This window comes from Hyperolius riggenbachi, chromosome 9, assembly GCF_040937935.1.
Source record: "Hyperolius riggenbachi isolate aHypRig1 chromosome 9, aHypRig1.pri, whole genome shotgun sequence".
Lineage (NCBI taxonomy): Eukaryota > Metazoa > Chordata > Amphibia > Anura > Hyperoliidae > Hyperolius > Hyperolius riggenbachi.
The window spans coordinates 279,176,339-279,189,123 of NC_090654.1; the positions used below are offsets into that span (position 1 = coordinate 279,176,339).

Below are 12,785 nucleotides of genomic sequence, written 5' to 3' on the forward strand. Positions count from 1 at the left end.
ATTGTATGTTTTATAAACACCCATAAAATTCCATGTGATCTGTCCCCCATGTAGGATTGTGTCTATGCTGATTCCGGTAACTAGTCGCACAAGAGTGAAAAGGAGCGGGATAAGCCCCCTTCACTTGGCAGCGGAACGCAATAACGATGACATTCTGGAAGAACTTGTCAATGCCGGCTATGATGTCAACTTCACACTGTCCTTCGACCGCGCCCGGCTATATGAGGACCGGCGCAGCACGGCGCTCTACTTTGCTGTCATGAACAACAACATTTACGCCACTAAGCTTCTTCTGGAGGCCGGAGCCAACCCCAACATCGATCTCCTCAACCCGCTGCTGATCTCCATCCGCCACGGCTGCCTGACCACCATGAAGATGCTGCTGGACCACGGGGCCAACATTAACCCTTACGTCGCCACACACCCGACCTCCTTCCCGGCCACCATCATGTTCTCCATGAAGTATCTGAGCGTCCTGAAGTTCCTCATGGACCTCGGCTGTGACGGAGAATCCTGCTTTAAATGTGAATACGGGAGCGGCATGCATCCGCCCATCGAGGATGAGAGACGAAGGGAAGACACCCCTCAAGATCGCAAACAGCCCAGAATCGTGCAGGTAAAACACGGGATCCTAACATGGCCAAAGGGCAGAGATATCTTCAAGCGAATGTAGTATTTTTTATTTGTTTTTTTTTTCCTGTTTTTGAATATGTTATATTTTGTTACAGTATATGTTTTCCTTTTCTTTTAAATTTGGAAACCGTCAAAGTTTGTGAATATTGCGCAAAAGGTGGATCAGCGCAACACCAGGCCGCCTCCGAATGGCCTCCATCAGAGATGCGCTGAGCCCCCCCAGGAACTACAAACGCACCTTGAACCCAAACAGAAGCTCTGCATATACACCAAAAGCATGGCTGTTAAGTGGGAGCAGCTGACCAAAAACGAATTACATTAGTACACAGCAAGGAAATGAGCAGCGCTACTTAAAAACAGACTAGTGCCTACCTGCAAAAGAGTGCAAGCCCCACTTGTGGGGTCGAATACACACCGAGCATACACATGACCTGTCTACCACTAGAGGAGGATGTTGGTTTCCATTAACAGCTTGCATGCAACCTATTAAGTACTCGTCCCTCCCACTGCGAAGAAGTCAATCCTCCATGGGAGGGGCCTAACACTAACTAAATCCTAACCTATGTATATGCATAGCCTGGGTGCGGCTAATCAAATAAAATTGAAAATTGCGCAAAAGGTGGATCAGCACCAGGCCGCCTCCGAATGGCCTCCATCAGAGATGCCAGTGGGAGGGACGAGTACTTAATAGGTTGCATGCAAGCTGTTAATGGAAACCAACATCCTCCTCTAGTGGTAGACAGGTCATGTGTATGCTCGGTGTGTATTCAACCCCACAAGTGGGGCTTGCACTCTTTTGCAGGTAGGCACTAGTCTGTTTTTAAGTAGCGCTGCTCATTTCCTTGCTGTGTACTAAAGTTTGTGAATAGTTTGTGTTTGTTCTCTACCTTTTTATAGTTAAAGTGGATCCGAGATGAACTTTTACTCATTGCATAATTGTGTTCCTTTCCTATTGTTTATAGGGCATTCCTCAAGCCAAATACTTTTTTGGTTTTGTTTTAATACAGTAATTCCCTATAAACTAAACAAGCCACGCCCACAGGTCTTCAGAGAGCCAAGGCACTTTCAGACAGTAGCAAGGGCTCATGGGAGCTCAGTCTGGGCAGGAGGAGGGGGAGGTATTACTAGCCAGAGATTTCAGAGGCAGAGGGGAGGAGGAGGGGGAAATTAGGTTTTTTTGCTCAAGATGCAGATAAGCCTGCCTCTGTGTAATATTTACAAACAACATGGCTGCTGTCATTGTATCACAGGAAGAAATAATCATATTCTATTAAAGCTGTTTGCAGCTAGATTTGTTCTGTAAACTATCTAAACTTTAGATAAGATATATAGACAAGTTACTTGTTATAGTTAGTTTTTCATCTCGGATCCACTTTAAGGTTCTTTTCATGAGTCGTATGTCTCGTGTTTGCAGTCTAGAAGAGTCACCCTGTCCAAGCTCCTCCCCCCTGTTGGCCACACTAAAACCATCCTTAAAGAGAAACTGTAACCAAGGATTGAACTTCATCCCAATCAGCAGCTGATACCCCCTTTCCCATGAGAAATCTATTCCTTTTCTCCAATAGATCATCAGAGGGTGGTCTGTATGACTGATATTGTGGTGAAACCCCTCCCACAGTGTGATGTCATGACCAAGGTCCTGACATCACACTGTGGGAGCCTTGTTGCATTGTGGGAAATAACAGCTGTTTCCAAATGCCAAAGAATGCAGCATCTCTTTCCACAGACATCACCTGCCAGCAGTAAAGATGTCACCATGTGATAAATGTGAGAATGTAAATCAGGGAGAGAAAAGATTTTACAATGGGCAAACACTGACTAAATCATTTATAAATAATTATTGTAAAAATTAAGCACTTTTTTTTCGTTACGTTATTTTCACTGGAGTTCCTCTTTAAGCCTGGTTCACACTTTCAATTATGATTGGCCAGTTAATGACCATTTACACTACTTTCATGTAGTATGAGTCTCAACAGATATTGAATACTATGGGCTGATTGTGTAGGTAAACTCTCATATTACATGGAGGTGGTAAAATCGGTAATTGATTGGCCAATCATAATGGAAAGTGTGTACCAGGCTTAAGATCCTTAAGCCCTGTACACACATTCAATTTTAATTAGCGAGTGTAATGTACTGGTTAAAGATCAGGATTCAAACGTCGCCGTTAGCTAGCCAGTAAGGAGTCTTTGAGCAATACTGCCAAACGCTAAAGAGTGGCCTTCTGAGTGTATACACACATGCAATTTTGATTGGTCAATTTTAACACCTCCTTGTAGTATGAGAGCTTACCAATACTTAGTATTCAACATTTGTTGGCCCTCATAATACATGGAAATAGCAAAATTGGTCAATATTTGGCCAATAAAAATTAGATGACCTTAAAGTAGCATAAAACTCCACATTTAAAAATCAATCCAAATCATCCAATAAGATATTACTTATTTAGCTTACCTATCCTGTTGTTTTAGTGGTCACTGTCAGATTTAGGAGAAATAAGAAAGGAAAATAAAAAATATTTCAGCTGGTTTCCATCTTTACTGTTTCTCTGTGATACCAAAAGTGACATCACTTCCGCCCTTTTCTTTTTTTTTTCCCTCAGCTCAGTGTTCATTTTCCCTTCCTACTGTCACAACTTACTGGGGGGGGGGGGGGGGGTACGGCCCCCGGTTGTTTGCGCGACCTAGTGGACAGTGCCGTGCGCAGCAGGCTATGGGGGGGGGGGCTGGGGTGCGGTTGCATAGCTAGCATAGTTGCCCCAGTGTAGGGAGTTTAGTTGCCTCAGTGTAGCTAGTATAGTGCCCCAGTATAGTGCCCCAGTATAGCCAGTATAGTGCCCCAGTATAGCTAGTATAGTGCCCCAGTATAGTGCCCCAGTATAGCTAGTATAGTGCCCCAGTATAGCCAGTATAGTGCCCCGGTATAGCCAGAATAGTGCCCCAGTATCGTGCCCCAGTATAGCTAGTATAGTGCCCCAGAATAGTGCCCCAGTATAGCCAGTATAGTGCCCCAGTATAGTGCCCCAGTATAGTGCCCCAGTATAGCCAAAATAGTGCCCCAGTATAGTGCCCCAGTATAGCTAGTATAGTGCCCCAGAATAGTGCCCCAGTATAGTGCCCCAGTATAGTCAGTATAGCCAGTATAGTGCCCCAGTATAGTGCCCCAGTATAGCTAGTATAGTGCCCCAGTATAGCCAGAATAGTGCCCCAGTATAGCCAGAATAGTGCCCCAGTATAGTGCCTCAGTATAGTCAGTATAGCCAGTATAGTGCCCCAGTATAGTGCCCCAGTATAGCCAGAATAGTGCCCCAGTATAGCCAGAATAGTGCCCCAGTATAGTGCCCCAGTATAGTCAGTATAGCCAGTATAGTGCCCCAGTATAGCCCCCCAGTATAGCTAGTATAGTGCCCCAGTATGGCCAGAATAGTGCCCCAGTATAGCTAGTATAGTGCCCCAGAATAGTGAGCCAGTATAGTGCCCCAGGATAGTCAGTATAGTGCCCCAGTATAGCCAGTATAGCGCCCCAGTATAGTCAGTATAGTGCCCCAGTATAGCCAGTTTAGTGCCCTCCCGCCCGTCCCCGCCGCTGTTATTACCTTAACAGCTGCCGCTCCTCCCCTCTCCGGCGCGTGTATATTTCAAGCAGCGTATCTCCGGCTGCTCTGTGTGATGCGGAAGGAAGGAGGGCAGCGGCTTCCTGTAACGGCGATATGTATCGCCGTTACTATGGTAACCGAGCCCTGCCTCCTGCGCATCACACACATAGCAGCCGGGAGATACGCTGCTAGAATAAAAACATGCGCTGGAGAGGGGAGAGCGGCCGCTGCTAAGGTAATAGCAGCGGTGGCCGCGGGGACGTGCGGGGGGGGGGGAAGAGGACGGCACACCAGGCAACGTTCCGCGGCACACTAGTGTGCCGCGGAACACTGGTTGAAAAACGCTGACCTAGACAACAGGCTAGCCTGGTAAACACCATGCAATTTCCCATCAGATAGATGGGTCGAACAGGTCTGATCTGATTTCCGACTGTTTTTCTGATCGATTTGCACAGAAGTGATCAGAAAATCGATTCGAAAAATGATCGGAAATCCAATTGGATCTGTCAAATTATCGACCCATCTATCTGATGAGAAATTACATGGTGTGTACCAGGCATTACATTACTGTGTAAACTCTCCAAAGGGAAGGGGGATTCAATTACCTTCTGGTCATAGTGTCCTTATCTTATCCATAATATGAAGCTTTCTGTACTTGGCATCCTGAGACTTGCACTGCACAGTTCCTGCACTTAGGCAACGGCACCCAGACCAGGTAAAAAGAAATAAAAAAATTGGCGGATATAGAGGGACCTAGTCACTGCTTTCATTTACATATGGAAAGGCCTTCTATTGGACCGTGTAGCAGTGAGGGAGTACTTCAAATCCAGACATGATGAAAATTAGATCCAGCAGGAAGCCCATGGGGTACAACTATATATTTCTATTGAGGGTAGAGGTATTTGATGGAGGAAGTATTTGATGGAGGAAGTAGCTTGAATTCAATGTGTCTCTGATTCACTTCCCCCCCACCTCCCCCCCTCAGTTTTGTGAGATGGTCTCCACCGAGGAACTGAGCCGCTGGGCTGGTCCCATCATCGATGTCCTCCTCGACTATGTGGGGAATGTGCAGCTTTGCTCAAGACTACAGGAACATCTGGACAGCTATGCCGACTGGGAATGCATCAAGTTTAAAGCAGGTAACCGGACCAGACACCATGAATGCCCCTACTTCACTGATAGATCAATAATCCTCATCTGCTGCTCCTCTCTGCAAATGTCTACACTGACCCCTCCCACCTCTCATCTGCTGCTCCTCTCTGCAAATTTCTACACTGACCCCTCCCGCACCACTACTCCTCATCTGCTGCTCCTCTCTGCACATCTCTACAGTGGCTCCTCCCACCTCTCCTCATCTGCTGCTCCTCTCTGCAAATTTCTACACTGACTCCTCCCACCTCTCATCTGCTGCTCCTCTGCAAATTTCTACACTGACTCCTCCCACCTTTCATCTGCTGCTCCTCTCTGCAAATCTCTACACAGCTGATCCCACCACCACAAATCTCTATACTGTCTTCTCCCACCATTTCTCATCTGCTGATCCTCTCTGCAAATCTATACACTGGCTCCATCCACCTCTCCTCTGCTGCTCCTCTCTGCCAATCTCTACACTGGTTCCTCCCACTACTCCTCATCTGCTGCTCCTCTCTGCAAATCTCTACACTGGTTCATTCCCCCTCTCATCTGCTGCTCCTCTGCAAATTTCCACACTGCCTCCTCCTACCACTCCTCATCTGCTGCTTCTCTCTGCAAATCTCTACCCTGATTCCCCACCACCACTACTATCTGCTGGTCCTCTTTGCAAATCTCTACACTTCTCCTCCCACCACTCCTCATCAGCTGCTTCTCTCTGCAAATCTGTACACTGACTCCTCCCACCACTCATCTACTGCTCCTCTCTGCAAATCTCTACACTGACTCCACCCACCACTCACCTGCTCCTCCTGCTCCTCCTCTGTGCAAACCTCTACACTGACTACCCCCCACCCCCCACCACTCCTCATCTGCTGGTCCTCTCTGCAAATTTCTACACTGACTCCCCCCTTTTCATCACCCCTCTCCTCATCTGCAGCTCCTCCGTGCATTGACTCCTCTCACCCCTTCCCATCTCCTTCTACCTCTTTAATGACCTGATGACCTAACATATTTATTAATTGTCTCTCTTGTCCTTTCAGAGCCGCCGCGGTCTCTCAGCCACTTGTGCCGTCTGAAGGTCCGCAGGATGGTGGGCACGAACCGTATCAAGCTCCTCCACACGTTGCCTCTTCCGGGAAGGCTGATCCGGTTCTTAAACTACGACAACTCCAACGAGTTCTAACTGTGCGACGAACGCTGACTTATCTAGAAGCAATGCTCCGAAGAAAGTGGGAGATACGTTTGTGGAAAGACGGGAGCCTCATGTGGTCTCTGCTGAGGCTGCCGAACGTTCGAGAGGCGATCTGACCACAATACTACTTGGTGATATCGCCGTGGCGTTCAAAGCAACATTTACTGAGTCACAAAAGGGTCACTACTGCCTTTGTAACAGGATGTGAGTCCTACCAGTATTGCATCACTTAGGATGGTCTTGCTAAAGCCTAAGTGCTACAAGAGATGGGCAACCGAATAAAAACCTACCTATGAAGATTTCAGAGCATGATTGGAAACTTTGCAAGACAGGAGTTAAAAGTTTTTTCTATTGTCTACGGAGTTCAGGATACAAATCTTTTTGTGAGCATTGCATCTGTTCTGTGGCCCGTCCAAGGAGGAGGAGGATTATCTGTCCAGTATAGCATTTGGCGGATCTTTCCAGGTTTAGGCCGGACGCTAGACCTGTTGCCATGGAAATGTGGCGGGAAGCCATATTGTGCACCGAGGTAATTTAAGATGGGTGGTTATCAAGTCGCCCATCTTTGACGATCGTTGAAGTCAAACATCTTACAGGCCAAAGGCACAAGATGGCAGCCTTCACCTCGCTGACGTCACAGTTCTGTGTTAAATTTCTGTGCACGCGAATTGCTGTTTTTACTGCTGTAACACTTGTCACTTTGTATATTATTTGTTTGTTTTTTTGCATGTGATATTTTTGTGAACTTTTTGGGTGAAATTGTGTTATATTCAGTTTGAGTAAGCTAAGGATATTTTGCATTTGAATTCAGCTTACTTGTCCATAACTCTATGTATAATTACCAGTATCTGACCCCCACCATGGCCACCAAGGTTTATTAATTAAAGGACAACTGTAGTGAGATGTATATGAAGTCTGCCATATTTATTTCCTTTTAAAGACAATGTAACCCTTCACCTAATAAAATAACCCAGATACTTACAGAAGGAGAGGGAAGGCTCTAGGTCCTGATGAGCCTCCCCTCTCCTCTCCCGGTGCCCGCGGTGCAGCGCTGTCCCCGGGAGCAGTATTTGACGAAATTGGTCAAATACTGCTCCCTCCGCCGGCGAAGATGACTTCGGAAGTCTTCGGGAGCCGAGTTCTCCCGAAGACGGTCATCTCCACACTTCGCACGCGCGAGCGCCCTCTATTGCACAATCGCGCATGCGCATTATGGAGCCGCCTGTCTTCGGGAGAACTCGGCTCCTGAAGACTTCCGAAGTCCCTCCCGGCGGTGGAGTCAGCGCTGCACCGAGGGCTAGGAAAGTGTTTTATAGTTAGAATTTCTTATCAGTGAGGGTCACACTGTAGTCACTTCCTGTCTGAGTCAGGACTGAGTCAGCCACTTGCATACCTTATATTTAACTATTTCAGGCCGAGAAAGAAAAAAAGGAACACTGCATAGTTATTTGTGTGCTAGGCACTGTACATACATATGTCTATCTCATTATGTCACATGTCAGTTGGGGTATCCTTTAAGGCCTCTTTTCCATGAACTGTTGACAGGCAGTGAAACCTCTCAAACTCTCGCAACCGCTCACTGCTGCCCGGTGACTGCTTGTTGTTGCCTGGTAACTGCTGACTGCTGCCTGGTAACTGCTTGCTGAGCACACCGTTCAACAGTTCGTGGGAAAGAGGCCTAAAGGAAATAAATATGGCAGCCTCCATATACAGTGGTGTGAAAAACTATTTGCCCCCTTCCTGATTTCTTATTCTTTTGCATGTTTGTCACACTTAAATGTTTCTGCTCATCAAAAACCGTTAACTATTAGTCAAAGATAACATAATTGAACACAAAATGCAGTTTTAAATGATGGTTTTTATTATTTAGTGAGAAAAAAACCTCAAAACCTACATGGCCCTGTGTGAAAAAGTGATTGCCCCCCCGTGTTAAAAAATAACTTAACTGTGGTTTATCACACCTGAGTTCAATTTCTGTAGTCACCCCCAGGCCTGATTACTGCCACACCTGTTTCAATCAAGAAATCACTTAAATAGGAGATATCTGACACAGAGAAGTAGACCAAAAGCACCTCAAAAGCTAGACATCATGCCAAGATCCAAAGAAATTCAGGAACAAATGAGAACAAAAGTACTGTAATTGAGATCTATCAGTCTGGCAAAGGTTATAAAGCCATTTCTAAAGCTTTGGGACTCCAGCAAACCACAGTGAGAGCCATTATCCACAAATGGCAGAAACATGAAACAGTGATGAACCTTCCCAGGAGTGGCTGGCCGACCAAAATTACCCCAAGAGCGCAGAGAAAACTCATCCGAGAGGCCACAAAAGACCCCAGGACAACATCTAAAGAGCTGCAGGCCTCACTTGCCTCAATTAAGGTCAGTGTTCACGACTCCACCATAAGAAAGAGACTGGGCAAAAACGGCCGCATGGCAGATATCCAAGGCGCAAACCACTTTTAAGCAAAAAGAACATTAAGACTCGTCTCAATTTAGCTAAAAAAACATCTCAATGATTGCCAAGACTTTTTGGAAAATACCTTGTGGACCGACGAGACAAAAGTTGAACTTTTTGGAAGGTGCGTGTCCCATTACATCTGGCATAGAAGTAACACAGCATTTCAGCAAAAGAACATCATACCAACAGTAAAATATGGTGGTGGTAGTGTGATGGTCTGGGGTTGTTCTGCTGCTTCAGGACCTGGAAGGCTTGCTGTGATAGATGGAACCATGAATTCTACTGTCTACCAAAAAATCCTGAAGGAGAATGTCCAGCCATCTGTTCGTCAACTCAAGCTGAAGCGATCTTAGGTGCTGCAGCAGGACAATGACCCAAAACACACCAGCAAATCCACCTCTGAATGGCTGAAGAAAAACAAAATGAAGACTTTGGAGTGGCCTAGTCAAAGTCCTGACCTGAATCCTATTGAGATGTTGTGGCATGACCTTAAAAAGGTGGTTCATGCTAGAAAACCCTCAAATAAAGCTGAATTACAACAATTCTGCAAAGATGAGTGGGCCAAAATTCCTCCAGAGCGCTGTAAAAGACTTGTTGCAAGTTATCGCAAATGCGTGATTGCAGTTATTGCTGCTAAGGGTGGCCCAACCAGTTATTAGGTTCAGGGGGCAATTTCTTTTTCACACAGGGCCATGTAGGTTTTGAGATTTTTTTTCTCACTAAATAATAAAAACCATCATTTAAAACTGCATTTTGTGTTCAATTATGTTATCTTTGACTAATAGTTAATGGTTTTTGATGAGCAGAAACATTTAAGTGTGACAAACATGCAAAAGAATAAGAAATCAGGAAGGGGGCAAATAGTTTTTCACACCACTGTACCTCTCACTACAGTTGTCTTTAAAAAAAAAAAAAAAAAAAAAAAGACATTTACTGCCTAGGATGTGCAGTTTGGCTGCGCACATACACGAAGAAGATTGGTGGGGAAAAATATCTACGCATGGCCACCTTTTATACAAACACCGCTACTTTTGGGCAAAATGCAGGACAAATAATTATTTTGTCGAGATGTTTTCACGGTAAAAAATGTGATCGTTTTTCACATTTGCTGCGTTTTGTGAGCCGTTTCCGATCATTTGTGAAGCACAAATTGCAAGGGGGTCTATGTTATAAATTGCACGGTTACCTTTACATTTGTGTGATGCAATTGCGATCCGATTTTGCTCAATTGCAAATGTCGGTTCTGCTGATTTTTCTTTTGTATCTTCGCTTGTGTAGAAAGTGTAGGAGTGCAGGAGAATTGCATATCGAAAGCTGTGCTATGTAAGTTTTGCAATTTTTTTTGTTTTTACCGCAATGGCAATAATGCCATGCCACCTGTCTAAACGTGCAATAACTGTCGCAACACGATTGATGTGAATAGAGGAAATTGAGATCTCACCGTTTGTCGATGCCTCTCACGATTTACAGCCCTAAATCAGTGGAAAATATGCATCACCCCATGCAGCAAATGTTTATATGTATAATAGACTTCTGTGCAGGCACTTGAACTTTTATATATGTTTCTGTGAATGTTATTAGTGATTGTTTTATATTGTGTTTTTGCTTTTTATTTTATTTCCTTAAAACGGAATCTGAACATGGAGGGATATGGAGACTGCCATAATTGTTTCATTTAGTAATGCACATTGCCTGGCTGTCATGCTGATCCTCTGCCTCCGATACTTTTAGCCATAGATCTTAAACAAGCATGCAGCAGAGCATATGTTTCTGACTGAAGTCTGACTGGATTAGCTGCATGCTTGTTTCAGGTGTGTGGTTCAGACAGAGATCAGCAGGGCTGCCAGGCAACTAGTATTGTTTAAATGGAAATAAATACAGTATGGCAGCCTCCATATGTCTCTCACATTAGGTGTCGTTTAAAAGTTGAGCTCCAGACAGACCTCTCTGTACACAGATAAAGGAACTGCCAAATGATTTCCAGTCCTGTCCTCTCTGCTGTTCCAGCCAGCGGACTCTAGACTGGCTGTACAGACCGCTGCCTGACCTGACTCTAGTCCCCTATCGCTCCAGGGAGAATTAATAATATGGTGATCAGGTGATCGCAGAAAAAATAGCCAATATTTCTGCAGCTACAATGGAACTATTTTTTGGTGATGAGTATATTTATAAAAGTGACCATCTGCTGCCCCCCTGAGTGACGATCATCACGTTCTGTATCCTGTCCCCATTCACTTCACTTGCTATGATTCAGCATGGCCTGATGAAGTAGTTGTTAGTCACGAAACTCATTGTTAGCGCCATACCAATAAAAGTTTATGGCTGCAACATTTGTATTGAGTTAAGACAATGCTTACACTTTTTTTTTTCTTTTTTTTTTCTTTTTTATCCTTTTTCAATTATTTTATATAATTACAGTGTACAGAGGTGTAGCTGGGGTTTTCAGTGCTAGGGGACAAAGACAGTTCTTGCACCCCCCCTCTGAACAAAATGAGTGTGGTCACGCATAATAATGTGGTCGTGGGTGGAGTCAAATGTTTTTTAGATAGCCAAATGTGCCCCCTTACCCCATATAGATAGCAATATGTGCCCCCCTTTCCCCCCGTTTAGATATCCAGGGGTGCCCCCCTATTGATAGCCAGATGTGCCCCCCAATATATATCCAGATGTGCCCCACTTTTTCTGCACTCCTCTGCAGAGGGAGGGAGAGAAGCAGGAGCACTTGGGAAAGCGGCCTCTCACACATGTGGGTGTGCAGCGGCCGTACTGAGCGACCTCACAGTGTTGCGCCCAGGGACATATGTTCCTACTTGCCCCTCCATAGCTACTCCTCTGACTGTGTACTTCCTGCTGTCATGCAGCTTTCATTAGTTGCAGCGGCGATCGGCACGATTGGGGCCACGTTATAAATAATAGACTTCACCGATTTGGTTCAAACTTGCACCTTTCGGCAACGCACGCCTCGCAACGCTCGTTACCCCATTGCTATTCATTTATAACTGGGGTGTATCGTGTGCATTGTCCCGTCGTACAACTTAGCTGTATAAATTACCATAATATTAGCATAAAATTTTGCATCAAGTCAATATCTTTAGCATGTCAAATAACCATCCTTACCGATTGCAATCAGCAATCGTGGCCAGATCACTTCAGAGGATTGTCACTTTTATTGAAAGTTGCTATTTATGCAGAATAGGGTTTTTCCCTTGACCAATGGCTGATTGCACCATCACAGACAGGGCACCTCTGTTTCACTTTAGTTGGGTTTGGGTGATATTCTGTAATGGTGATGCGGGGGATGTTCAGTGGAATGTAAGGGTGCATACACACATCCAACTTTGATTGGCCAATTTAACCACTTCCATTTAGCATGACAGCTCACCTACACTATCTGTTCATAGTATTCAAAATCTGCTAGCCCTTATGCTACATAGAGGTGGTAGAAATGACCAATCAAAATTGGATGTGAATATACACCCTTCAGTTCTCAGCTGCAATCTGTACAGTGAGCCATTCACCAGGGATACCGTGCGAGAATGTAGGTGAGTATAATCTGTCGTCCACCAACAGATATTACATTTTCTCTAGAGGTCTCCTTTAATCCAACACAGCCACAAGTTCTTAGCTGACGGTTTCATAATCAGATGCAATGCTTCTCAAGTAACAGGAATACAGAGACCCCTTGTGGCGATTTAGAGCATTGCAAACAGAATTAGCTAAGTGGGAATCCCGTTTTTATATGATTCTAAAAATTCCAAGTTGCATGCAAATTT

At 45.0% G+C, this 12,785-nt stretch overlaps 1 protein-coding gene across 1 annotated transcript in view; it reads left to right on the forward strand.

Moving 5' to 3' along the window:
- The window catches only part of ASB2 (ankyrin repeat and SOCS box containing 2), a 61,136-nt gene extending 52,828 nt beyond the window's left edge, over positions 1–8,308 (forward strand). Inside the window, exons 8-10 of the mRNA XM_068252319.1 lie at positions 55–616; positions 5,214–5,367; positions 6,403–8,308. Coding sequence (XP_068108420.1) covers positions 55–616; positions 5,214–5,367; positions 6,403–6,545 — 859 coding nt within the window. The 3' untranslated portion in view covers positions 6,546–8,308. The remainder of the gene's footprint in view (positions 1–54; positions 617–5,213; positions 5,368–6,402) is intronic.
- Positions 8,309–12,785: the final 4,477 nt, after the last annotated feature.